The sequence below is a fragment of the Colletes gigas genome, unplaced genomic scaffold, assembly GCF_013123115.1.
Source record: "Colletes gigas isolate AHSC1104 unplaced genomic scaffold, ASM1312311v1 Colletes_gigas_Sc00004, whole genome shotgun sequence".
In the NCBI taxonomy this organism is placed as follows: domain Eukaryota; kingdom Metazoa; phylum Arthropoda; class Insecta; order Hymenoptera; family Colletidae; genus Colletes; species Colletes gigas.
Window position 1 is genome coordinate 9,967,204 of NW_025106633.1, and position 23,752 is coordinate 9,990,955.

At 36.2% G+C, this 23,752-nt stretch overlaps 6 protein-coding genes across 10 annotated transcripts; 1 reads left to right on the forward strand and 5 right to left on the reverse strand.

The window, feature by feature from the left end:
• Nucleotides 1–29: 29 nt before the first annotated feature.
• LOC122405395 (aldo-keto reductase family 1 member B1-like) lies at nt 30–2,119 on the reverse strand. Its single transcript, XM_043410092.1, has 5 exons — nt 1,922–2,119; nt 812–1,291; nt 537–743; nt 300–448; nt 30–208 (listed from the first exon to the last, which is right to left on the reverse strand). Exons 1-5 carry the CDS (start codon nt 1,994–1,996, stop codon nt 166–168), a joined length of 954 nt encoding a protein of 317 aa, XP_043266027.1. The 5' UTR covers nt 1,997–2,119; the 3' UTR covers nt 30–165.
• Nucleotides 2,120–2,694: 575 nt separating this feature from the next.
• On the forward strand, nt 2,695–23,748 carry LOC122405398 (UPF0687 protein C20orf27 homolog). 4 transcript variants are annotated; one of them, XM_043410099.1, is made up of 5 exons: nt 2,695–7,226; nt 21,564–21,681; nt 21,860–21,997; nt 22,337–22,523; nt 22,595–23,748. In XM_043410099.1, the coding sequence occupies exons 2-5, from the start codon at nt 21,617–21,619 to the stop codon at nt 22,649–22,651; spliced, it is 447 nt and encodes a 148-aa protein (XP_043266034.1). In that variant the 5' UTR covers nt 2,695–7,226; nt 21,564–21,616; the 3' UTR covers nt 22,652–23,748. The 4 variants fall into 4 exon arrangements, with proteins under 4 accessions (XP_043266034.1, XP_043266032.1, XP_043266035.1 ...); XM_043410097.1 differs by lacking the exon at nt 2,695–7,226 and adding an exon at nt 19,655–19,780 and having other exon boundaries at nt 22,595–23,747; XM_043410100.1 differs by lacking the exon at nt 2,695–7,226 and adding an exon at nt 20,451–20,793.
• Nucleotides 8,459–10,796, reverse strand: LOC122405396 (aldo-keto reductase family 1 member B1-like). Its single transcript, XM_043410093.1, has 7 exons — nt 10,515–10,796; nt 10,131–10,298; nt 9,954–10,070; nt 9,669–9,863; nt 9,156–9,353; nt 8,692–8,840; nt 8,459–8,545 (listed from the first exon to the last, which is right to left on the reverse strand). The coding sequence occupies exons 1-7, from the start codon at nt 10,584–10,586 to the stop codon at nt 8,509–8,511; spliced, it is 936 nt and encodes a 311-aa protein (XP_043266028.1). The 5' UTR covers nt 10,587–10,796; the 3' UTR covers nt 8,459–8,508.
• On the reverse strand, nt 10,972–15,017 carry LOC122405394 (aldo-keto reductase family 1 member B1-like). Of its 2 annotated transcripts, XM_043410091.1 has the most exons (7): nt 14,972–15,017; nt 12,562–12,663; nt 12,147–12,314; nt 11,962–12,078; nt 11,473–11,880; nt 11,267–11,415; nt 10,972–11,165 (listed from the first exon to the last, which is right to left on the reverse strand). In XM_043410091.1, the coding sequence occupies exons 2-7, from the start codon at nt 12,634–12,636 to the stop codon at nt 11,123–11,125; spliced, it is 960 nt and encodes a 319-aa protein (XP_043266026.1). In that variant the 5' UTR covers nt 12,637–12,663; nt 14,972–15,017; the 3' UTR covers nt 10,972–11,122. The 2 variants fall into 2 exon arrangements, with proteins under 2 accessions (XP_043266026.1, XP_043266025.1); XM_043410090.1 differs by lacking the exon at nt 14,972–15,017 and having other exon boundaries at nt 10,974–11,165; nt 12,562–12,860.
• Nucleotides 13,014–14,965, reverse strand: LOC122405392 (probable tRNA (guanine(26)-N(2))-dimethyltransferase). The gene has a single exon (XM_043410088.1). It carries the CDS (start codon nt 14,758–14,760, stop codon nt 13,204–13,206), a length of 1,557 nt encoding a protein of 518 aa, XP_043266023.1. The 5' UTR covers nt 14,761–14,965; the 3' UTR covers nt 13,014–13,203.
• On the reverse strand, nt 16,045–18,214 carry LOC122405399 (general odorant-binding protein 56h-like). The gene is made up of 5 exons (XM_043410101.1): nt 18,065–18,214; nt 17,202–17,277; nt 16,619–16,710; nt 16,439–16,544; nt 16,045–16,238 (listed from the first exon to the last, which is right to left on the reverse strand). Exons 1-5 carry the CDS (start codon nt 18,110–18,112, stop codon nt 16,159–16,161), a joined length of 402 nt encoding a protein of 133 aa, XP_043266036.1. The 5' UTR covers nt 18,113–18,214; the 3' UTR covers nt 16,045–16,158.
• Nucleotides 23,749–23,752: the final 4 nt, after the last annotated feature.

Below are 23,752 nucleotides of genomic sequence, written 5' to 3' on the forward strand. Positions count from 1 at the left end.
TTTCTATTTCAGTAGATTTAATTTAAAGAAATTAATGTACAGATGTTTTAATTAAAGTGTAATTTATTTTATACGAAGTTTTCGTAAAAAAGGAACATATAAAGAAACATTGTAAATTTTACAATACCAATTTGTACATATCTATTCTTAATTTACCTCGATCATTTAAAAAGGAATATGGAAGGGGAAATGAGGACTTGATTCCGTGCTGAAAAAGAATTAAAATGTTTACATTAGAGACGAAATAAATTAAGTTTTACCAACGTGGCAATAATCGAGAATGTTAAAACTATATTTACCCTGTCATCGGACAAATTCTGCCATTGCAATCAAAAGTGTCGATGTATGCGATATCATCAGAATTGAGTTTAAAGTCAAAGACATTGGAGTTTTCAGCAATTCGTGAGTTTGTAACTGATTTTGGTATTACTATATGTCCACGATCCAGCTTAAATAGATTTAAGAAACGTTTTGTTATACCGTATCTAAACAATTTCACACGTAAGTGTCAGCAATTGTCAGAAAATGTTGTATACCTGATATCTGATTAGAACTTGAGCAGGTGATTTATTATATTTCTTTGCAAGTTCACACAACTTTTTGTCGTCCATCAGTTTCGGATCGTCTGGTTTAGCCCATGGTCTGTCCGGAGATCCAAGGGGACTGTATGCAGTAATGAGAATACCCCTCTCTTTACAGAAGTTCGAGAGCTTCTTCTGATTTAGGTATGGGTGGCATTCAATCTATAAATACACAAATATTATAGACATGTACCGATTGAACATTAGTAGACTTCGAAATTGGTACTTACTTGGTTTGTAACTGGCTTAATGGTACAATTTTTAAGCAAATTTTCTATTTGTTCAGAATTAAAATTGCTAACACCAATGTTCTTAGCGAGTTTCTTGGAAACCAAACCTTCCATACCCTTCCATGTGTCTAGATAATTTGTATTGCTTAGGGCTATAGAGTCATCAGCATTCTTTGGGAATAATTCATCGCCTTCTTTATAAGCCATTGGCCAATGAACAAGGTAAAGATCCAAATATTCAAGACCCAAGTCAGCCAGTGTCTTTTTAATGGCAGGTTCGACCGACTCTGTTTTATGGTAAGTGTTCCATAATTTGCTCGTAATAAAAAGGTCCTGCCTTTTTACAACACCTTCTTCAATTTTTGCTTTAAGAGCAGCACCAACTTCCTTTTCGTTCCCATATACGTGAGCACAATCAATGTGGCGGTATCCAATATCTATTGCGTACTTAACAGCCTGAGTGACTTCTCCGGGTTTGGACTAAAGAATAATAATTGTTTGTTCAAGAATATAATTTATGATGTTACACAATATTACAACATTTATTTTCTTTAAGTAATTTCTTAAATGCTGTATCATCTATATAAACTTTGATAAAAAAAAAAGCTAATCTTTCGTTCCATATGGATTATCATTCAATGAACATAACCGATGAAAGTTTCTCTATAATTATATAATACTATAAAACTGTATGCAATGCAAATACTTATTTAATTTAATATAATAACTTATAAAAAAAAAAACGCATATTTCATGTTTTTGACACATATTTTTGTTCGCATATTTCAAATTTGAATACATCGAATGTATACAAGGATTGTTGAAATGAATGAAAACATGGAAACTGCGACTCTGAGATGACCTTGTTAGATGTATATTACGAACGCTATTACACCGTTCATTAGTAGATTCGAGAATATTGCAGAACATATTACGCTTTAGATTATAGAATATTACAGAATTTTTAAACATGAAAATATATAATTACGAATGAAATTATAACGGTTTTAAGTGAAAGAATAAATAGCATGATATAGCAATACTTTTCTATTTTTGTTGAAATAGGCGGAACATAATTATCTGAATTATATTACTTTGAACATTACTCACTTTCCATGTGCCCAAACCGAAAGCCGGTACCTCATTGCCGTTGTAGAATTTCAATACCGGTACGTTTAAAACCATTCTGATTGCTTTTATATAATTTATTGCTTGAATCACAGAAATCTTTTAACACAATCGTAGCACTTTTCGAGATTCTACGAGACCACCGTTATGCCTTAATGCACAATGCCGGTAGATACACCTAGCGAGCTCCTTTTATAAATGTTCCTACATCAATCCCTCTCCCCGCTGCCCCTGATTACAGACATGTATGTATATCAAAGAATGAAACTTGCTCTTCTCATGATTTCGTGATTCATTAAGTACATTAGATTTCATTTTTTATTTAGTATTCTTTCTATTACCTAAATCAATAAGATTATATGACTTAGAGTTATATTTCGTTTGTACCCAATAATTACATTCAGACAGAAAATGTAAGGCGTACAGTAAAGGATCCATTGTATGTGAAAAACATAAAACTTTTCCGTTTGACATTCTTTATTTTCCAATATGAATCATTGGGACGAACGAATAAAATTTCTTTACGAATTAAAATTGAATTCAAAATTCAAAGTTAGCGGCATGCAATTAGAAACTGAGATAAAGGAAATATTGTAAGTAATTATATTCAGATATCACTGATCGAATGATTGTTTGGAATTTTACAGATTTAAATGATTCGTGCTCGATATACAGTACGAAGAAATTGACACAGAAATTAACCAAAACTATAAGACGAAAATTAGAAAAACTTACACAAGAGTATGGAACCCTTTGACTCCCGAAAAGTATACTGCCCTGTTTAGGTGTCCCTTCTACGCATGCGTTTGAAAATTGAAACACACACGCATATACCAGTGCTTTTACACAAGAATTTCTTTGTGTCGTATATTCCGGTCGTAATCCCCGCTGCCGCGTTTAAATTCGCTAATAAGAAATGGGCCCTATGAAAAATTACGGGGTCCGTTACAAATAGCAAGGGACGGTTGTGAATCCCTTGACCATCAACAATGAATGAATGAATGAATTACCGAGTATTAACAATACTCTCCCGCTACAAGAAACGGATCGTTCCTGTGAGTGTGTTTTAACCATGTTTCGCACCACGGTCCATGCTTTCCTGTGAGTATGCAATGTATACGCCGTTATAATAGCGACAAGTATGTTGCACTATATATTAAGCAGTTGATATTCAAGTTGTCCTGTGGTATTCTATGTGTTTTTATCGTACGATATCTAATCGGGCTAAAAATTGATTGCCTCTTAACCCCTCGATGCTCGAGTGCTTTTCCACATTGCCGGCAAAAACAATCGAGTTTTTGTTTTGCCTTGTATTTGAGTTTAATAGAATCATCAAATTTCGAACTAAAGAATAAAGATCCGAATTAGACACGATGAAACAACTATCGAAATTAAAGTGGGTAATACAAAGAATGTAATGTAAATGTAAATTAAATAAAATCTACCAATGAATCGTGTCGATTAAGAGGTTAAGATTCTGACATTTGCACCAACAAAACTGGATGAACGTTTCAGATAATTACACATTAAATTTCGCAGGAAATAAAACATCAGAAAAATATTTAAATACGCGAACATTATTTTTTAATCGATAATATATTTGATTTGAAATCGGTGCACGGTTATCGATCGGTATTCTTCCTTTCGTTCAAACGTCTCTTTGTTTAATGTTTATACATAGATAGATGTATTTTTCATAAACAAAGCAATCGCGTGATCTTAAAACGTATAAACCATTACATAAGAAACAAAGCTTATTTATGAGGTTCGCATATGGAAGAACAATAGTAGTGTTTAAACAGTTTGATAAGAGTAGTTCTTAAATATTTTTAATTAAAATATTTAATTAAAATTATTAATAATTCGAACGTTAAGCAATTTTAACAGCAGAAGTGTCCGTTCTGCCCATATCGCTACATGGTTATGCACTTTCGCGTTTAAATACGAATTCGAATCTTGCAAAACGTGTATCGTCTAGACTATACAAAATCGATTCAAGAGGTTCGCGATTAAATTATAATTATCACAGAAATATATACAAACATAACATGCTTCGTGCAATATGGATCCAGGGCTGTTTCGTTGAAGACTCGTACAGTCGCTTTTTCAGTAATGTACAGTCCAGTATGGCGAGGATCAAGGTCATTGCACTGCTTCGAGTTCGTGTACAATCGCATAGTCGTTCATGAAATACATAACTTCCGAGAACTATAATTCCGTTTCTTCATGGGTTAGCTCGTGTAATTAACCGTCGATCGGTGTTTGGAAAATTACAGTTGTTTTCGAAATGTTTTTGTTTATGTTCGGCCGATAGAATCGCGTTATCTATCGTACGAGACGTTCTCTCTCAAATAATCCTACAATATTAGGCCAGCTATTTATTTCTAAAGTAATAAATTTAATTTACTTTAGTTTATCAATCTTCAGATTTTAATTCTGTATTTATGTCACGGATTAATGTAGACCAATGAATTCTGTGCCATTACTCGAGATTTGTCGTCGTTTGATTGACTTAATGCCACATCCTCGCGAGGAAGTTATTCGTCAAGAAGACAAGAGTAATGCGTTGCTAATGTCTTTGTAACTTTCATTTTGCCTGATTTAAATTTGCACTATTTATTCTGTCTGCCCATTCGAAAAATCTATTATTCGAATTACGATTATTCCAAGAAGCTTCTTTCCTCACAATCAGTCGCTGAGACGATTTCAATGAACCGTTTGTTGCGTTATCTAAAAAGCAATTCCGTAAGTCGTTTGCTTTATTGGCAAGTAATGTACGTAAAGAAATATACCGTATCTTTGGTTTTGATACCGAGCCAATTAAAGAACTACCATTTTTCATTACGTTATACAAATACGTTTCATAAGTACAGTTGTTTTACGATGTAAAATATCATACTTCACTTCAAATACTTTTACGCAAGAGGTGACGGTCAATTTAACACGTTGATTGCCACGGTGGTCATTGGTGACTAATACTTCAAACATACAACGTTTTTTTAAAAAGCTTACATCCTGATGTTCTTTAAATTCCTTTATTCGTTGTTCATTTTTTGAATCACCGTTAAAAATGTACACGATGATTTGTGAGGGTTATCATGCTCTTGATGGCGCCGCGGTCATCTTGGATTTTAACGAGAATTCACGATTTCCAGGAATTGTTAGCTACAATGCGCTAGAATCGATGATATCAAATCGAAATTAAAGTTGCATCGTCATTTTTGCACGTTTTAGCGTAACTGTAGTATTCGAGAATTTACAAAAATGGAGATAGGTAACTCAACGTTGCGACAATATGTGAAATTTACGCGCAAACGATGTAATCAACGGTTTCACGGAGCGAATTTATTTCTATATTTGAAGTACGTGACCGTGAATGCGTCGATAACGAAGCTTTCCAATCAGGCTACCGTTTTTATTGAGTTATCGTCGTTCGTACGGCGTGTCTCGATTTACCAAACACCGTGATACGCGGAAAATTTAAGGTTAGGTTCGCGTATGACTTATCGCAACGACTTGACGAATGTTTACGTACTTCCGTACTTTCGAGACTCGTACAGCGTTTGACATAATAAAAGAATCACTCGAAGAACGAATATTAATTTCAATATCGAATTTTATAAAAATCGCTCCAGGATTATTTCGAACGACTAGAAGAATTACTCTCTCAGCGAGCAAAAAATTAGGTTTAACTTCGGTTTTTTATCTCAAGAACAATGTGTTGATTAATAACAGTCATTATCTTAAATACCTTCGAAGGCGTGAGAAGTTATTAAAGGGGCTATCGTATGGCGATGACAATTTTTTTTTTTTTTGGTACAAGCGCAACTATTCCTATAATTTTTAATTTATCTTCTGATAGCAACCATCGAAGCAAACACAACGAAGCGTGCAACATTAAGGCCGAGGACTAGAATGTTACTCGGAGACATTGTTCGAAATATACATATAAAATTGACTATCGTCAGGTGCAATGCTGTTGCTATGCTCTTGCAAACCACAATGATGTTTACCTGTGCGAATATCTTATGTACAAAAGTAATGAACATTGCACGCGATAAAAGAAACATAATCAGATTAGTATCGATCGATCGATCGTGAAAATATTGACAAAATTCTTATCTGGAACAAAATTTCGAGCAACAAAAGACGATTGAATGTTTATCCGTTACTCTTTGAATAAAAATCGAATAACAGGAATGTTAATTAGCGTGTATGGTTGGTCAATAGAAAATCGATAGTGGTTATTGCAGGTTTAACGTCTATAAACTATGTATTTATGGTGTGGGATGGGGCCCGTGAAGGGGACATACCTGGTCCAGAGTTAAGAAGGGGGGCCCCCGGTAACCAAAGAAGAGAAATCGGAAATTTCCAGAAATCTCAGAAAATAGTCATATATTGAGTGGAGAGCATTTTTAGCTACAATTCGCGATATGAGATTAAAATAAAAACAAAATGACCAATGGAGATGGAAAGGGGCCCAAAGTAAGTGTTATAACTGATAAAGTTTGTCTTAGCGTGGAAGTATTGAAAGTCTTGAAAATCTGGGTACGAGTTTATTTTCAGTGTTGTGGACACTTATGGCGGAGAAGCATTGCACTTTAAACGTAGAGAGGGGACGGGAACGATGGAAAATACCAGTGAGAGGGCCAGGCGTTGCAAACGCGTGGCAAAAAATTCCATCCGTGCGCGGGGAGTGGACATAGAGCAAGCAATTTCGCTCGTTGAGCGAATCATTCGAAAAAGGGTCCTCGCCCACGTCTTTCCAATTCATTGAGCTCGAAGGAGCCTGACCCGGAATTCTCCATGAAAGCAAATCACAATCAGTTTTCATAAGGGTGCCCGTGAAAGACTCGATACTTGAACATTAATACGATCGCAAAGAAAAAATCAACTCTGAATACAGAGTTAGATTTTATCTACAAGTTACTCCGTTAATTGGTATTCGAAGTGAATGGGAATACCGCCAATGTTTATTAATGCTTCCGTCTCTGCATCTGGTATATCTGTTTCCAAGTAAAAACAAATATACTTGAGATTAAAATTTTATTTTTAGCAACACTTGTTGTTCAACAAATTCTATAAGATAGTCTGTGTATTCGTTACTATTAAGCTGTACGCGTTAAAACTTTCGTGAGATTGACGTTTTTAAAATCGTCGTAAAGTATACCCCTGCACTGTATCATTAACGACTAGACTCTTTTTAGTGTCACTGCAAAACTGATTTAAAAGTGGTCGAGGTGGCCAGTCTACTGGACGTCCTCGTCCTATTCGTGTTTCATCGAAGGTTCGATTTGTTTCGTGTTAATTAGAAAATGTGGTGTAATTTGTTTTTGAGTAAAGAATTATGAATTCTTGTTTGCTCTGTACGTACAATTTATAGAATTGCTCGATTGGAAGTGTTTGTCAGCGATCGTAGGTTTTTCTTCGTTTCGTTAAGGGCGGAGGTACACGAACGTTGAAACGACGTGCATTTTTATGTTTTTTTAGGAACACCGGTCTTGTCCGTCTTCGTTGCTTTCGATCGCAAGACAAGAAAGAACATAGAGACGCGCGTCGTTTCGATGCTCGTGTGACCCTAACCTAAATCACGTTTCCGTTACCGCGTTTCAGTCAACTGCAAAACACGATTCGTTGTTGTCGCCTTAAGTCGTACTTGGAACGCAAGTTTCCCTATATAGCTTCGTGAACACCTTGTTGGAATATTGAGTTTGCGTTCGCGATGATACAATTGCGGCCACGCTTTCAAGGAACATCGAACAAAGGCGTTGTACCTTGCAGCACGATACGTTGCTTACGAATATCGGTACGGGAATTAATACGTTGTACTTTCCACGCATGTTATTCCACACTGGAAATATTTTGGAGCCGAAGACCAAATCAATAAATTCCAGATTTTGTTATTGTTTTGCATGCTCGCTGACAAACATGTTTGGCACAAATTTATATCGTCATAAGTTGGTTTAATTGCTGATAAAACATTCTCGTTAAGTGGCTGTTTATATTTAAATGTATCATGCGTTCCTTCACCTCGCCGTTGAACGTATACAATTTAATTAATGCTTTACGATAATAACTATCTTCTGATTAGCACGTAATCGTTGAATAATCATAATTGTAAATTGTTAAACCGTGTAATTACCGTGTGATTAATTTGCAACAATAATCGTAACACATTAATTACATTACATTTTGCCTAATGCTGTTTTTAACTTGCGCTTTAGACCAATAACGTTTTACCACTGTTCACCAATATCGTTTCTTCTTTTGTAGAATTTTCTTTATTCGGAATAAGTACATACTATAATCGATTTAAGTATCTATTGCATGCAGGTTTGCATTTAACGAAATTTATAGCGGGCTCGGTTCACGGCGTGCACGATATCGTTCGAAACGGGGCATCGAAATTTTCCATGGCACTAAATAAACCTAATTGACTAGACGAGGGTCAAACGAGTGCCGAATTACGGCGTGGGATTATATAGTTCAAAGGGGATATGCCTTACTATTAATTTGTTCGGGATTTGACGAGCCGTTTCCTGCTGTTTCACGCATTTACTACGAAACGTTTACTTTTCGAACGGATAGTACTTGTGATCTTTGGCGCTGCAATCGATAAAGAATAGCAAATGTATATTATTCAAGGAAGCACGGTTCATCTATTTAACAAAACTTTCAATCCTTTCTTTGGGTCTGTTTCGATGGGAAAATTATTAATTGTTGACTGTACTAATATTTTTAAAAATACTTACTCGCCAAAACGTGACACGCGTTGGCCCGTTCCGATGGTCGACACAACTTCCACTTCCTCGGGCGTCAAGGAAAAATCAAATATATCTATATTTTCCTTCAATCGGCTAGCCGTTACGGTTTTCGGAATAATCGCGATACCTCTTTGCAACTGAAACGTTTCGAAGTAAGCAAAGTAAGAAAACTGATTCACATATTTGATCTTGCTTAATCATTTACAAATATCTGATGTTCTTATCTTGTCAGTTTTATATTACAGAGTTTAACGAAATCGGTTGTATTTACTGTTTGTCGGATTTTAAAAAAGAATCATATATTTATCATTTTCAGATAGAAAAAAAGAATTGTATTCGAGACTACCAACATAGATATAATTATTCTTTGAAATATTCTTGGGTGAATCATTATCTATATCTTTTGAATGTAATGTAAAAGCAAGATTAAATTCGGATAATTCTGTACTCACCAAGTAACGCAGGGTAATCTGCGCTGTCGTTTTGTTGTACTTTTTCGAAAGTTCTACGATTTTTGGATGGTCCAAAGAAGTCGGTATCCCCGATCTATTCCCCGGTTGTCCCAATGGCGAAAATCCAGTTACCGTGATGTTGTGTTTCGTACAAAATTCGATCAGCTCTTTTTGATTCACGTTCACGTTAACTTCGATCTAGACACATGTTGGGCTTATCGGTATTAAGATAGTTATGTGAAATGATTGATTATGATAGTGGTTATTTTTTAAGTCTCAATGATCGATATCAGAAAAGTATTCAATTAGCAAAACAGTTCCATACTATAGTCATTATCTCTCTATCGATTCAAACAAGCTTCAACAAGCAATATAGTCAATTTACACTATATCCCATTAATATATTGTTCTAATCTTCTAATCTTAGACATAGATAGATTATTATTCTAGAAATATTTTTGGAAATATTCCAACATTTTTTAAACGTATTTAAACAGTATTGTACCGGGTTACCTGATTGTTTACGGGCAAAATTTTTGCAGCACCGAGCAAACGAGTGATTTGTTCGATGTTGAAATTGCTGATGCCGATACTGCGTGCCAATCCTAAACGTACGCATTCTTCCATTCCTTTCCAAGTCTCGAGATAATCGGTATCGGACATTAAAAGAGCACCGTTGGCATCCCTGGGCATTAAATCGCCGCCTGGCTGACGAATAATCGATAAGTGGTTCGTGATAATTCGCGCAGGTAAATGTACACAGTACGCGATAAGAACAGGTTAATTAGCGTAGCTTACCTGGAAGGCAAACGGCCAGTGTATCAAGTACAGATCCACGTAACTTAAGCCAAGATTTTCCAATGATTTTTTACACATTGGTACTACGCTCTTCTCTTCGTGTGAGTTGTTCCAAAGCTGGAAGAAATTTATATAAATTCCGAAACACAGTGTTTATTTTTTAAACAACAATATTACCTTCGTTGTGACGAAGAGATCCTCTCTCTTCACTGTACCGTCCTTAATTTTTGCTTGAATCGCCGTGCCAATTTCCTTTTCGTTTTGGTAATAGAACGCTGTGTCGATATGGCGATATCCGATATTTATTGCCTCTATCACAGCCTTCTCTACCTCTCCAGCGCGCGACTAGAAAATAAAACATTTATTTACACGCTGACGCTTACGAGTCTATTCAATTTTTGAATTAACCGCGCAACGGACCACGTGACAGTGTCAGTTACGAACTCGCGACGCACGAGAAGTTCTCGTCGAGACACGAGGTTGATTATTCTCGTTAGGCAGGGATTTTAATATCTTAATAATTAATTGCTGTTTCACAGTGAGGCGCGAACGTTTCTTTACCTGATATGTACCAAGGCCAAAAGCTGGCATTTTGTGGCCATTGGAAAACGTAAGGTTTGGTATCTGCGCCATTATCGATTAATCGTTAACGTTGATAGGACCGGTTGATCGATTCGATGTATCTGCAGTGTAATGACCGTTCCCGATCACGGTATTCTGGAAACTAACTGATCATACTCGAGAAGCGACAGTTACATTTCGCAACATTCATGATAGTCAAAGGTTACGTAACACGTTCATGACGATGCAAACACTTCTGGCTAGCCAATATTAGAAGTATCTAACGTTACACAATGTTATCGTAATTGCGATATTGTTCATATTTCTATAATTAGAAAGCTTCTCTTAATTAACTAGGACAAGTTATTTAGTGAAATAATTGTCAAGATACGAACGTACGTGTATTAATTCAGTATGCTTTGTGAATAGTTTGAAGGCAAGGCAAACACCGATTTAGCGTTTTCTTAAGTAATAATTAAAGTAATTTATTCAGGAAAACAGGAATTACAGGCGTCGGAAAAATATACATGGAATATATGCCTCGAATGTTACAGTAGAATTACATTATTTTCAGAGAGAACAGCAAGATTAACCATCGTTTGTGCCCTTTAAAATTCTATGTTAAATGGATAATCCTTGTGTCCCTTGAACCTAAAAACAAAAGCTCATATTAGAACGTAAATGCAATAACAAATACGTGTATAGCTGATCCAATAATTTAAGCGTATTTGTTATTTTGATTTATCGCTTACTCCGCAGCGGGGCACACGCGAATTCCGGTATCCAGTTTGTCCAACTTTGCAATTTCTTGCGGAGTCAGCTTGAAATCAAAAATATCGATATTTTGACCGAGTCGCACTTTCGAACAGGATTTTGGAATAGGAACCGTACCAATGTCAACCTGCAACAGAAACTAATTATAGCAAACGAACATTAATAATTTTTAAATTTAATTTACCAAGTATCGCAGAATGACTTGGGCAGATGATTTATTGTATTTCTTGGCGAGTTCGACGATCTCTGGTGCATCCATCGTGACCTTCGGATCGCCAGGTTTCGCCCATGGTCGCAAAGGCGAGCCAAATGGACTGTAGGCTGTAATAGCGATGCCACGCTCCGCGCAGAATTGTCGTAGCTTGGTTTGATTCAAGTTGGGATGACACTCGACTTGGTTCATCACCGGCTTGATCTCGGCGATCGATAAAATACGATCAATTTGCTGAGAATTGAAGTTGCTGAGGCCAATGCTTTTTGTCAATCCTAATTTCACGCATTCCTCCATACCGCGCCATGTGTCCAAGTAATCGTCGAATCCGTACATGGGATTTCCCTGCTCATCCACTGGCCAAAGACCTTTTGCATTTTCCTGAAATGTCGTAGAAACGAAAATCAGTTTTTCGACTCGTTATTACCCATAAAATTCTCTTACTATTGTACGTTATCTTACGCTGTAAGACACAGGCCAGTGAATCAAATAGAGGTCTATGTAACCGAGTCCGAAATTTTCAACAGATTGTTTACACGAAGGTACCACGTTCTCTCTCTTGTGGGATGTATTCCATAGCTGTAAATACAATAATTTTTAACACCAACGACCCCGAGTAAGATTTATTTTTTTATGCATGAAATTACCTTTGTCGTAATGAACAGATCCTCTCTTTTTACCACGCCCTCGGCAATCTTCTCGCGCAAAGCTTTGCCGATTTCTTTCTCGTTGCCATATATGTAAGCACAGTCGAAATGTCGGTAGCCAGCATCTACTGCGTCCCGTATAGCTTGTTCAACGATGCTTGGATCATCCTTTAACAATTCATAGCAAATGAATACAATTTTTTCGTGCTATTCTTAATACATTTACAATTTATTTTTTTCAAAATCTACATGACATCTACCGATATCGGTATATATTTTACAAGTTAACGTTATCAATGATACGTGATGCATTGACACTTACATATCTGTAATTATGCGCATTAAAAGTGTCCATAAAATATTAATTACGAATATTATTTAAGAAAAGCTGTTATACACATTGTAATACACTCACGCCACCTTGCCAAGTACCAAGTCCTAAAACGGGTATTCTTTTTCCGTTAGTTAGAGTTAGCGTCGGTGCAGCCATCGTTTATGGTCGATCACTTGTCACTTTCTAAAACACATATACATTCGATTCTAAACGGCACATGAATATACAAGTCTTTATACGAGAATATTTCCCCCGCTCCGAGCATTCTCTTCGCATAGGTATAGATACTTTTATCAAATCTAACTTTTATTACGCGGTTTTATTACGTAACCGAGATCCGTTTAAAAAAAACACGTAGTGAGTAATTTGTACGATGTTAAGTAACAATTCGAAGATATTGTCCAGTTTATCTATAGTTATAGATAAAAAAAACCGTATCAGAGGTTTTTTTTTTTGTTTTTAACGTCAGCATTCACCGATACGCGTAAATTGCGACAAATGTACAGAGTTGTTTAAAAAAAAAAAAAGTAAAATACAGTTTCAAATTATGAATGTATATTCATATTTACAATAACATAAATATTACAGAAAGTGTTCGTGTTACATATATTTTGTATAAATCGGAATTTTACAGTCGGCGATAAGGAAGATAGATGGATTTGTATCTTTTACAAATACTTTCGTACGAATATTTCACGTTTGTCTAAATCGTCATCGTTTTATTCACGCAGACTCGATGTTCGAAACGGGCTTTGCATCTTCGTTATTCTCAGTCATTTGATCCTTCTCCTTTTTAAAGTGTTTATTCTGATTTTTTATCTTCTTGGAATCTTTTGCTCCGGTTTCTAAATCGATTATTGTTTTGGCACGTGTACCAGGCCCCCAGTTTGTAGTAGGATTGTGTTGAAACCGTGTCAGATGTTTCTGCCTGGAAGCTGGATTGGCTAAAGGATGTATGTCGAATGAAATGTTCGTAGTTATCGATGCGTTTAATATGTTCATCGCAGGACTGTTGTTTTGCAACTTATCACGTTTTATCGGATGATCTTTCTCCCACGTGCGTACAATGTCCCATATAACTTCGTTTGGCGCATCCGTTTTTATAGATATTTTATTTGCATGCGAATACGATACATTGTATCCTGCGTTCAACAATGCAGATCTAAACATTAACATCGATGGTGTATGACACCTGACTATAGACATTAAACGATCCAGAGTATAGTATAGCGGTATATCTAACTCCTCGTGAACAACGTTTAATACTCCCTCTATCCTCTTCGAGGTTCCCAATTTCATGTTACGTAAATTACATAAAAGTTCAGAGACAAATTGTTGATCGTGCAATGTATCTAACCATATAGGTCCTCCGGCGTGTTGTTTGTGTTGACAAATTTTACAAAGTTGATTCACGCAAGGCGAAGCCAATACTTTATATTGTCCGGTGGGTTTCTTGTAACAAAACGGTTGGATATTAATACTTTCGCAACCGGTGCATTGATATATCATTCCTATTTTAGTCGCATTGTCTTTGCATTTAATTTGGCTGGAAATTACTTTAACGAATACCCTAATATAAAAATCAGCGCTTATAGAAAGCAATGGTACTATGTATCTACCATAACAGGCTGCATGGGAAGCAATATTTTGTAACAAAATTCTTAACGCTATTTCGTGACAAGCCTTGGATTTTAAAGAAATAGCTCCATATTTTAGGTAACAAGTTTCAGGAAAATTACCAGCCAATACAGCCATGTCTGTAGCTGTAACCATAAGCAGACCACCGTCCGACACACATTGCACCGCTCCGTCTAAGAATACTGTCGGGCAACCGTATGGATCCAAATCAATGACGTCAAAATGTTCTTTTCTGTTTTGGTACATTAATAATGTCGCATCCTCGTGACTCGGGGTTACAAGATTTTCAACGCCGTTGTATTGTATATTCTTTTTAATAGTCTCTACTGCTTTTGCAGAAATATCGTTAGCTACGATTTGCTTTATGCCTTGTACCTCCTTAGCATACCGTATACTGCGTAAACCAGTCGCAGAAAACGCTTCCAATATGGTTATTTTACCTTTTTGTACACCTTTTTTTGATACTTCTTTGTTTCTAGCATCGGCATAAATCATCAATACCGCCGCACTGAGATCTCTGTTAAACTCTTGAACGGGGTTATAAAATACATTTGTATTTTTTACTAAAATCTCAGCCTCGCCTTCTTTTATACTCGATGCGTTTTCTAATTTTGGTCTTTTCGCGCATTGCTCATCATCCATATTAAATAATGCTTTGGGTAGTCGGTTTTATACTACGGTGTTGTATAAAAATATTTTGGTCACCAATCTTAATCATAAAATAGTGATACGTCGTGAAACATAACCATTCGAAGAATATCACACGAGCAAATATAGGTATTGCATTTTAATGCGATAGGTCAATTTAACACCAGTACTTTAATTAATTAATTGAGTATCATTATGTACGTACATATCTTAAATACGAAAACAATTTACGATGTTTTACGTTATTGTGAATAATTCGTTTTTTTAACGTGGTAGCGTTGCACTCGGTCAACAGGTGGTAATACCACGGACGAGGTATGCTATTGCCATTTTACATCTCGTTTGTGACTCTATGTTGTCTGTAGTTTGTGCTCCACAAACTGAAGTACCGACTACGCTAAGAATTAAGGTATTTCATTTTTAAAAACAATATACAGAATATAATTTGCGCGTAAATTGTTTAATGTACATTAGTTTAATAAGGAAGTTAATTGTTCAGAGATACACGACTCTTTTTGTTGATGAAACTTTTCAATTTTGTCGAAAAACTTCTCCACCTACTCGAATTTTTTTCTCGTAAGTGCGTGGGAATTCGAGGATATGTCTATTGACCAAAAATGATTGTAATCGACCCCTTCGACAGAAAATAATTTTTTCAGAACGGAAACTGCGATGAAGTCTAAAGACCATATTTAATGATTTTATATTGCAAGGTTTTGGCCAGGTTTTCCCAGAAAATCATGCTTTAAAAATTGAATCGATGCCATCCGTTGTGATGCAATTAATTAAGATTATTCGCCCTTGAAATCTATTTATGCATCTTGAAAAGTGATAAAACTAAATTATGTGTGAAAAATATGACCAATGAGTAAAACAAAACAAATGTTATGTTAATATATCTGATAAATAATAACTGCTCTTCTTGTTATAAAAGTTTATCTACATATGTATTTCATAGAGTTGGTCAGCGCGTCTGACTATTTATAGTATAATCTCCTTTCGGTAGTCACGCTGGCTGAAGTAGATAATCAGATAATATAAATATCAGATAAAGATAAAGATCAGATAAATAGGCCAGACAGGTAGGAATAATCGTTAGCGAAACGGAGGTAGTCAATATGTTTATTATTATTTCAATATTAACAAAGAAAATTTGATCGATATGATAATTGTATAAAATTGATGTTCTGGCGAGGCGAACAATTATTCAATTTTTATGTATTTTTCTATTTTATTTTTTATCAGGATTTCAGGAGTGGAGTGAGAAGAGCCAACTATTTTTGTTAACGATTTAATTTACTTTAACTTACATCTACAGGCATGTCGTATTAATCTCTAGGCAAATAATATCAATCGGTTCGTTAAATGGTCATTTCTGTACAAATTTATTGTTTAATCGAGTAGGTTGAGAGACTTGTTTTTCTTGTAACACGCCACCAACTTGGCTGCCTTGTTGCAATCGTTAGTACCGGCTGAAACGACATTCATTAATTTATTTAACATTAAAATAAAATACGCGTTAAATATTTTTCTAAGAACCATCTTGCACGTAAATTTTCTAAAAATCGGCACGTTACGCATAAACGCGATGGTCCCTCTCTGATAAATTGAATCTTGTTTGGAGAAATTTCAAGGGGAGAGAATCGTTGGTAGCCAGTAATGGTTTACTTACTGATATCTTTGCATTTGTTAAAAATTTCCTCGACGCGTTCCTTGGTAACGTCGGTTGGAGCCCTTTTCTTGACCACTTCTTCGTTCAGAGATCCGTCCTGGTTCATCTACAGCAGAAATAATAATTATTTTTAGGCGCTCTTCGCAAACTACTACCTTAAAACTTATTCCCGTCACTTACGATTCCCATTTTCTTCAGCATGCAAGCAACGAAGCAGGCTCCTTTCTCGTTGTTCTCATCAACAATGCCTTTTTTCAGATCCTCCACCACCTCTGGGGAACAACAAGTAATAGTCACAATATCATAATTCGATTGGGATATTGGGAAAGTTTTTTTTTTTTTCCTGTTTGGGGTTACAGTGTACCTGGGGGGCTGGGGGCCCCATAACCTGCATTTAGAATGACTGTTAGTGTCTCTGGGTATATTATTTATGTTAGTGTGGGGGTTGCGGTATTTCTTGAGTTCGGGCTCGAGGGAAAACTTTCAAAAACCTCGTTTTCATGCATCATGCGATGAGTATGATAGTGGGGGTTGTTAGTTTAGGATGAGTCTGGATGTTTTTATATGATATTGGGAAGTCGTTCGAGGAGTGTATATATAGCAACCGAGGGGTCGTTCGAGCGCTTGTGAGAGCGCGACCCCTCTGGTGGCGAACATGGGAGGCGACGCCACAGCGGAAACACGATCTAATTCGGAATACTTTTAATTTTGTTCGATTGGAAGAATCATTCACGCAACGTATAATTAAAAATATTCAACTTACGTCTCTCGACGTTGCTTTCTTCCATGCAGACGGTCTTGAACTCTCCAAGTTGGGCCTCTTGTTCTTCCGTAAGTGCCTAACAAAAACATTCTTTTTAGTCTCCTCTTTTTAAATTTCTGTTACAGTTTAATTAATACGTGTAAACACAACTGCCCTCGTTACGGTGTCATTGTTATAAATAAAAACGAACAGATACCGTTCTTGTGCGTTCGCGAAGATAATCGAGCAGTATCAGACGTCGGGGTTATCGGTCAATCCAATTAAAAACATACGAGATTTGTTTATCATTTTTATGATCGTATTGGATCTACCGCAAACAATGTTAGAGTTTTAAAATTATTATGCAAAAAGGAAGTTTATCTTCTGCAACATTAATCGTAAACTTAACTTTATTTAGTAATTTAAAAAGGAAAATAATAACTGTAACAGGACAATTACGATGTATTTTCAAGAAATTAATACTATAACAATGTAATGAAGCAACGATAATATTTCCTTATTCTCTGTTAAAGAAGAACTATTTCACTGATTTTATGTATCTAAAACTATAAGAAAATCAATAATAGTGTTAACGTAAAGTTCAACAGCCTCTCATAATCTGTAAAAACAGAGCACTCTATGTGGTTTATTGTCTTATCTTCTATTTACTGCAACAGTATATACAACTTTCAATGAAACAATTATATCATTTTAATAATTGTATGCATTGTCAACGGTTAAAGGAACTCAAAAGAAAAAGAAAATTTATAACATTTTCAAATCCCATAAACACGGAAATACATGAAATAAAAATAAATTGTTTCTATGAAATTGTATCTGAAATATCGATAGTTGATTAAAAAGAAAAAAGTTGAAAATTTTACCATGGCACCGACTATACAGAGGGCAACGACTACAACGATGGTCTTCATGTTTAGTGGCTGGTCACGATGTGAATTCAGAACTGATATTCGCTAAGAACTGAACGCACGTTCGATTCTTCCATGGGTTTTTATAGTTCTGAATTCGACCGCTACGCACACGGACATAAATGTGTAGTGATTTCTCCTTCCCCGAGCCGACAAACCGATTGCTCGTTCGCATTGATTAATTGCTATCGCGATTTTTTTCACAAGTAACACCGTACCACGTACAACTCGATCAGCATTCAATTTTTTCTCTGTTAATTAATGGCAATGATTAGCATTTAATCATTCACATCGCCTTGTCGTTTTCGAACGGCACCTTATATTTTTTACTTGGCAGAAAAAGCCAGTTCAACGACATGCTGTAGCAAATTACGAGACAATCTGGTTCCCAAAAATTTACGTTTCGCCTGTAAAAATGATTTTTAAATTAATTTAACAATATCGAATTTAAAGAATTATTACTGCATCGTTGTTCGAACAAATCGAACGAAACTTTAATGGGAAAGGAAAAGAAACAAAAAAGAGAGAAGTCATTCCACCCGGATTTACATGAATAATTCATTGGACACCGACGAGTTCCGTATCATTTTCATCTACGTGTACATTATCGAATTTCTTTGGTAGATCGAAGGATCGATGCACGTGATTTCTTTCAATCGTTCGTTCTCTGTTCCACGCGCACGCGAAGGTCACGGTGAAGCTTGTAACTCTATACAGAGGTAGAAGGATCGTCGGTGGTTTTTTTCAGAATCAATTATACGCTTTAATTAGGCGCGCGCGGCCAAGTAAAACATATTACGCAACACCGTTGACCAGCGTAAATAATATTTGAATCCTGCAGAAAATTTCAGACGAGAATCAACGAGAAAGGTCAATGGACGGAAGATTAACCTCTAAACATTATAAATAGAAATGTAGAGGACCGGAATATTATGATCGAATATTTTACAAATAAAAACGTGCTTTAGATTGACAAAAAATTTCATTACAATTTCAACGTTCACTGAATACTGAAGATCGTTCGACGAAATCATTTGAAAGGAATCACAATTACGTCTTATGAATATAACCGAGTAATCGGCACTGGCATAATTTTAAACGCGGATCGTGTTGCATTGGCCGATTTGTAGCTCGGTAAATACGTCGGAAACGATTACCGATCGACGATCAATGCGTATACGCTCGCATTAAACTCGGTATAAAATTACACTGTTCCATTTTAAAGAGCTTCTTAGATCAAATATGTAGTATACTTGGTTAGAGAAAATTTAGTCTAGTTAATTACCTTGGAAGCTTGATTAGCATGCTGCTAATAATTCTGTAGGGGGTTCATAGCGTAATAGAAAAGAAATCTTTCCCTTTCCGGCGGGACGTTCGAAAATAAAATTAAGAAAAAGTTGCTAATAGAGGTATTGATCCGAAGATTAAAAATTCATGGAAACGTCGAGAGAAAGGATTTTCGTGGTACGGTGATGAGTGCTGCCGCCAACGTCGAGATGCTGAAATGTTTGATGCGTTAGGAAGCATGAACTGCATACCATGCAGTAGTGACACACACACCAACACATAGAAGTAGGTACTGTTATCGTTGGCGCTACAGAATATTAAATTAGTTGTGTGTAATATGAAAGTACAACCGCTATATTGCCTTACAAACCATGGGAGATAAAGGTAACGAATTATTAGAAAATTGTGCCAGTGTCGACTCCGTGTCGCGAGGTAGTTTTTATCGCGATTAATACCCATCGTTTGGACATATTTCGCGGCGAAATCGTTCACCATCGAAGCTAGACGTGCATAGACGAACCGACAGCCTCTCAAAAATAGAATAACAATCGCGTCGAGTAAAACTTTTGATAAAAAAATCGTGTGTCTCGGTGCATTCTCCAAGACCGGTTCGTCGTTGGTGTACTAGGTTAGGATACGTTCCGTAACTGGGTCATTTGAAAGCGCGCCACTTCGAACATTGTCAGCTATCGGGCGAACTTTGCATTATTCGTTTCTATCGGAGATTTCGATTTTTCGAAGTTTTCCCGCGTTCGCCTTGCACTCGTTACATCAGCTGGCATCCCGATCGGTGGATGGAAACTGTTAACACCTCCGAGGGTTGAAATGTCACGCTATATGTGAACATAATTTGACGCTCGATAGCACCTACATATAAGCGACACGTGATATTGTATCGTGACGCAATCCTTACATCAATATTTATAGTTCTTTAAAATGCAAATCGTGCATCGGTGGCATACTTTTACGTCTGTTTATTTTCTTCGTCTAGATCGCGTTATATAAAGCACCGCGTAATATTTAATCTTTCAAACGCGTGTATACATATAATTCCATAAAAGCGATGCTTATACGAGCAACATCGATACGTTCCTCTTAGCTGCTCGAGCATTTACAATCCGGGCTAATAATATTAAATATTTAGGTCGATCTTCAATTATCTATACATATTTATTTACCTTAAATAGACGATACGCGTGGTTGTTCATACGGAAGTAAATCAATATAAAACATATTTGTAAACTTTCTGTAAAAATCGCATTTAATCAAATAATGTTAAGTGCACGTGTATTCCACTCCGTCAGTCGTTATTTGCTTTCTATAAATCTTGCTATATTATTTAACTCAGTTTCTACCGAATCATCACGATGATACGAAATAACAGACGTTATAACGACGTACGTACTTGCAATGGAAGCTTGTAGTTGCATTGCAGTTAATTAATACTGTGTCTTTAGACAAGCCATATGTGAATAAACAAGCAACGCAGTGTGTTTCGAGTAATTATTAGCAGAATAGAAAGTATGTACATTAAGTAATAATTAGAATCGACACTAGAGCCTATAAATTATTGCCTTCACTGCTGTTGCATTATTTCCAGTCATACTACGATTTAGAAGCACAAAAACAAACAACAAAAATAGGTTACATTAATCAGAAATCTAGTGAAAATAATATACCTTCGATCGATAATAAACATCTGTTAGTAAATATTTATCAGGGTAACGAGTGAAAGTAGACAGGATAAAAGACAGTAATCGTTGAATATTAATTAATATTTTCCCGCCAACCTAAGTTACGTTCCCGCCAACCCAAGTTACGTTCCCGCCATTTTTGTTGATAAACCAATACACAATAAATTTCGTACCTATGTACCAATACGTATCTACAACGTTGATTATTTAGCAATTTTCAGTTAATATTACTCATAGAAAGTATGGTTAATATTATTATCTTCGTTCTATTAACATTAACATTAACTTAACGTAGGACCGATATTAAGACTACGTATTACGAATAAACGCGTTCAAACTTCATTAAAATTTGATAATAAATATCACGAAGAGAAGTTGAAGTGATAATGATATTTTCGTTTGATTATTTACGTGATTTATACGAGGTTCGCGATACGTGTACATTTATTCGTGAACTAAAATATCGTGTTTAGAGCATCATGTGCACTTCAGCGGGGGAAGCGGCCTTGGGAAAGACAACAATATTATGATACAGCCGCAACGACATGGACAGATAGATGCCCATCTTGGATTTTTGCAGCTTCATCACAGGTTGTGCTTCGATTAATTGTTTTTCCGTTTAATTAATTAATTATAACATTTCTATCTGGAATACAGAATTCACAATGTCCGTAGTCGTTACTCTAGCTCTAAATTTATATCATTTTATTTTTCTAATATACACTAGTGTTAACGTCATGCGACTATGTTGTTTTATCTTTTTGTTCAGATATCACATTGACTTCTCTGTCCCTTGGAATCTGTGTATGCATGGCGATGGAAAGACACTAGCTCCAGCCATAGTTACTGGGAATCATAATCCCAATTGTCATATTATCGATTTGGGACAAGAAAAGGACGGCCTAAGGTAAAACACATTTACGGTCTACAATAAATTATATAAAATACAATTTTGACAGTATGCTTTCGCAATGCAATTATGATAAAAAAGTATATTATTGATAACAACAAACTATAGCCTTGACCGTGCAAGCGATATCGTTATCAGTGTATCATTGGTCTTTCTGCAAGGCTAATTACAATTTTGTTTTATCTTTTATATTAATTTTGTGTCCTCTACGTTGGGAGGGGGTACAAATGTTTTAAATAACTCGCTTCTCTAGTAGAAAGGTTTAAATTTAGAAACTGTTTTAACTATGAAAAATTGGCTGTTGGAAGCTTCAGGGATTTATTTGATCTGTGACAGGTTAAAGGTAATGCTGCTGGCGCATAAGGAGAAGATTCTGAAGGAAGAGGTGCAGATAATGTGTTGCAAGGCAGGAACCCCGTTAAAGATCCAATTGAACGCTCGTGTACTGGGGAAAGACAAGGGTACGCCGCTACTGAGGAACGGCATACGCAGCATCGGCGTGGAGAGACCGGATGAAGATGAGGTCTCCGAGTAGATCTCGCTGATACCGATAATGTTGCTCGAATATCTAAGAGTCGAGTGTTTTTTCCACAGGTGCTGGGAACGAAACTGAGAGCATCCCTGAGCATGCCAAGCCGGCAGAATATCTGAAACAGAAGCTAAATGTCCTGGTTCACGAGGCGAATCACATGATTGACGATGAAGAATGTCACAGGGGATGAAACCAACGTACGAGAACGTTCCTTATTTCGAACGTTAAACCGTGCAATTCTTCGCGGGACCGTCGCGCAGGATCGTTGCGATTAATGATCGTTACTTTTATTGTTATTATTATCACTATTTTAGTTGACACACGATTATCAAGTGCACATGTTTTAACTTTAAATACGTAGTACACGCCTATGACAAGTTTAAAGAAAAATAATCTCCAAACTATTTAACAGTACAATTGCACGTCGTAACTTTCGAAGTAGACAATGTTCGGAGAGCTTTTTCGAGTATGTTGGCGTTGGTCTAATTATGTAGGTCTACGCGGGACTCCCTCTTGCGTCGATTTTACAAAGACGACGGATCTTGACGCAAGAAACAGTATTCCTTTAATTAGCAATTATCGATGGATCACGTCGGAGACATGTAATTACGAGTAACTGCTAAGTACCGCATTTGCCTACTGTTATCTTCTTCAACGAATACGTATCACGCAATGCCTATAAAGTTTACTACACCTTTTAATATCCACTGTCAATCTATCTGTAATAAGTGAGATTGTATTTTATTATCGTTTTACATCGAGCGTAGGCTTTTAAAACCTTCAATCAAAAGAAGAAAAAGAAAGAAAAAAAAAAATGAACTACGCGAATAACGACGCTGTTTTCTAGTTCCTCGCTAAGCTAAAAACGAATTATTAAAAACTTACGACTTGAACGAAAAAACGAAATGTCTTGTGGTCTGTTAACGATTATCCCGATGCAATGGGATCAAGAGAAATTTTAATTGGAGTTTTTATCAGGCTTTTTTGAATCGATTGCTGTGTCGAGCTATTCTTCAGACACGATTCGTCAAGCCAGAATCGATGGGTGGTAAATCGACCAGCTTCCCCTTTCTATCTCTGACGTCACTGAAATTTCTCTCGATCTCCTTACATTACATAAAACCCAGCTTGTGTTTTCCCGCGCATTTGTAACGGTAGAGATTTGGTTAAAGTTTTCACCGTTCATTTCGATCTTGAAAATTCTCTACAAAGCATAGAAA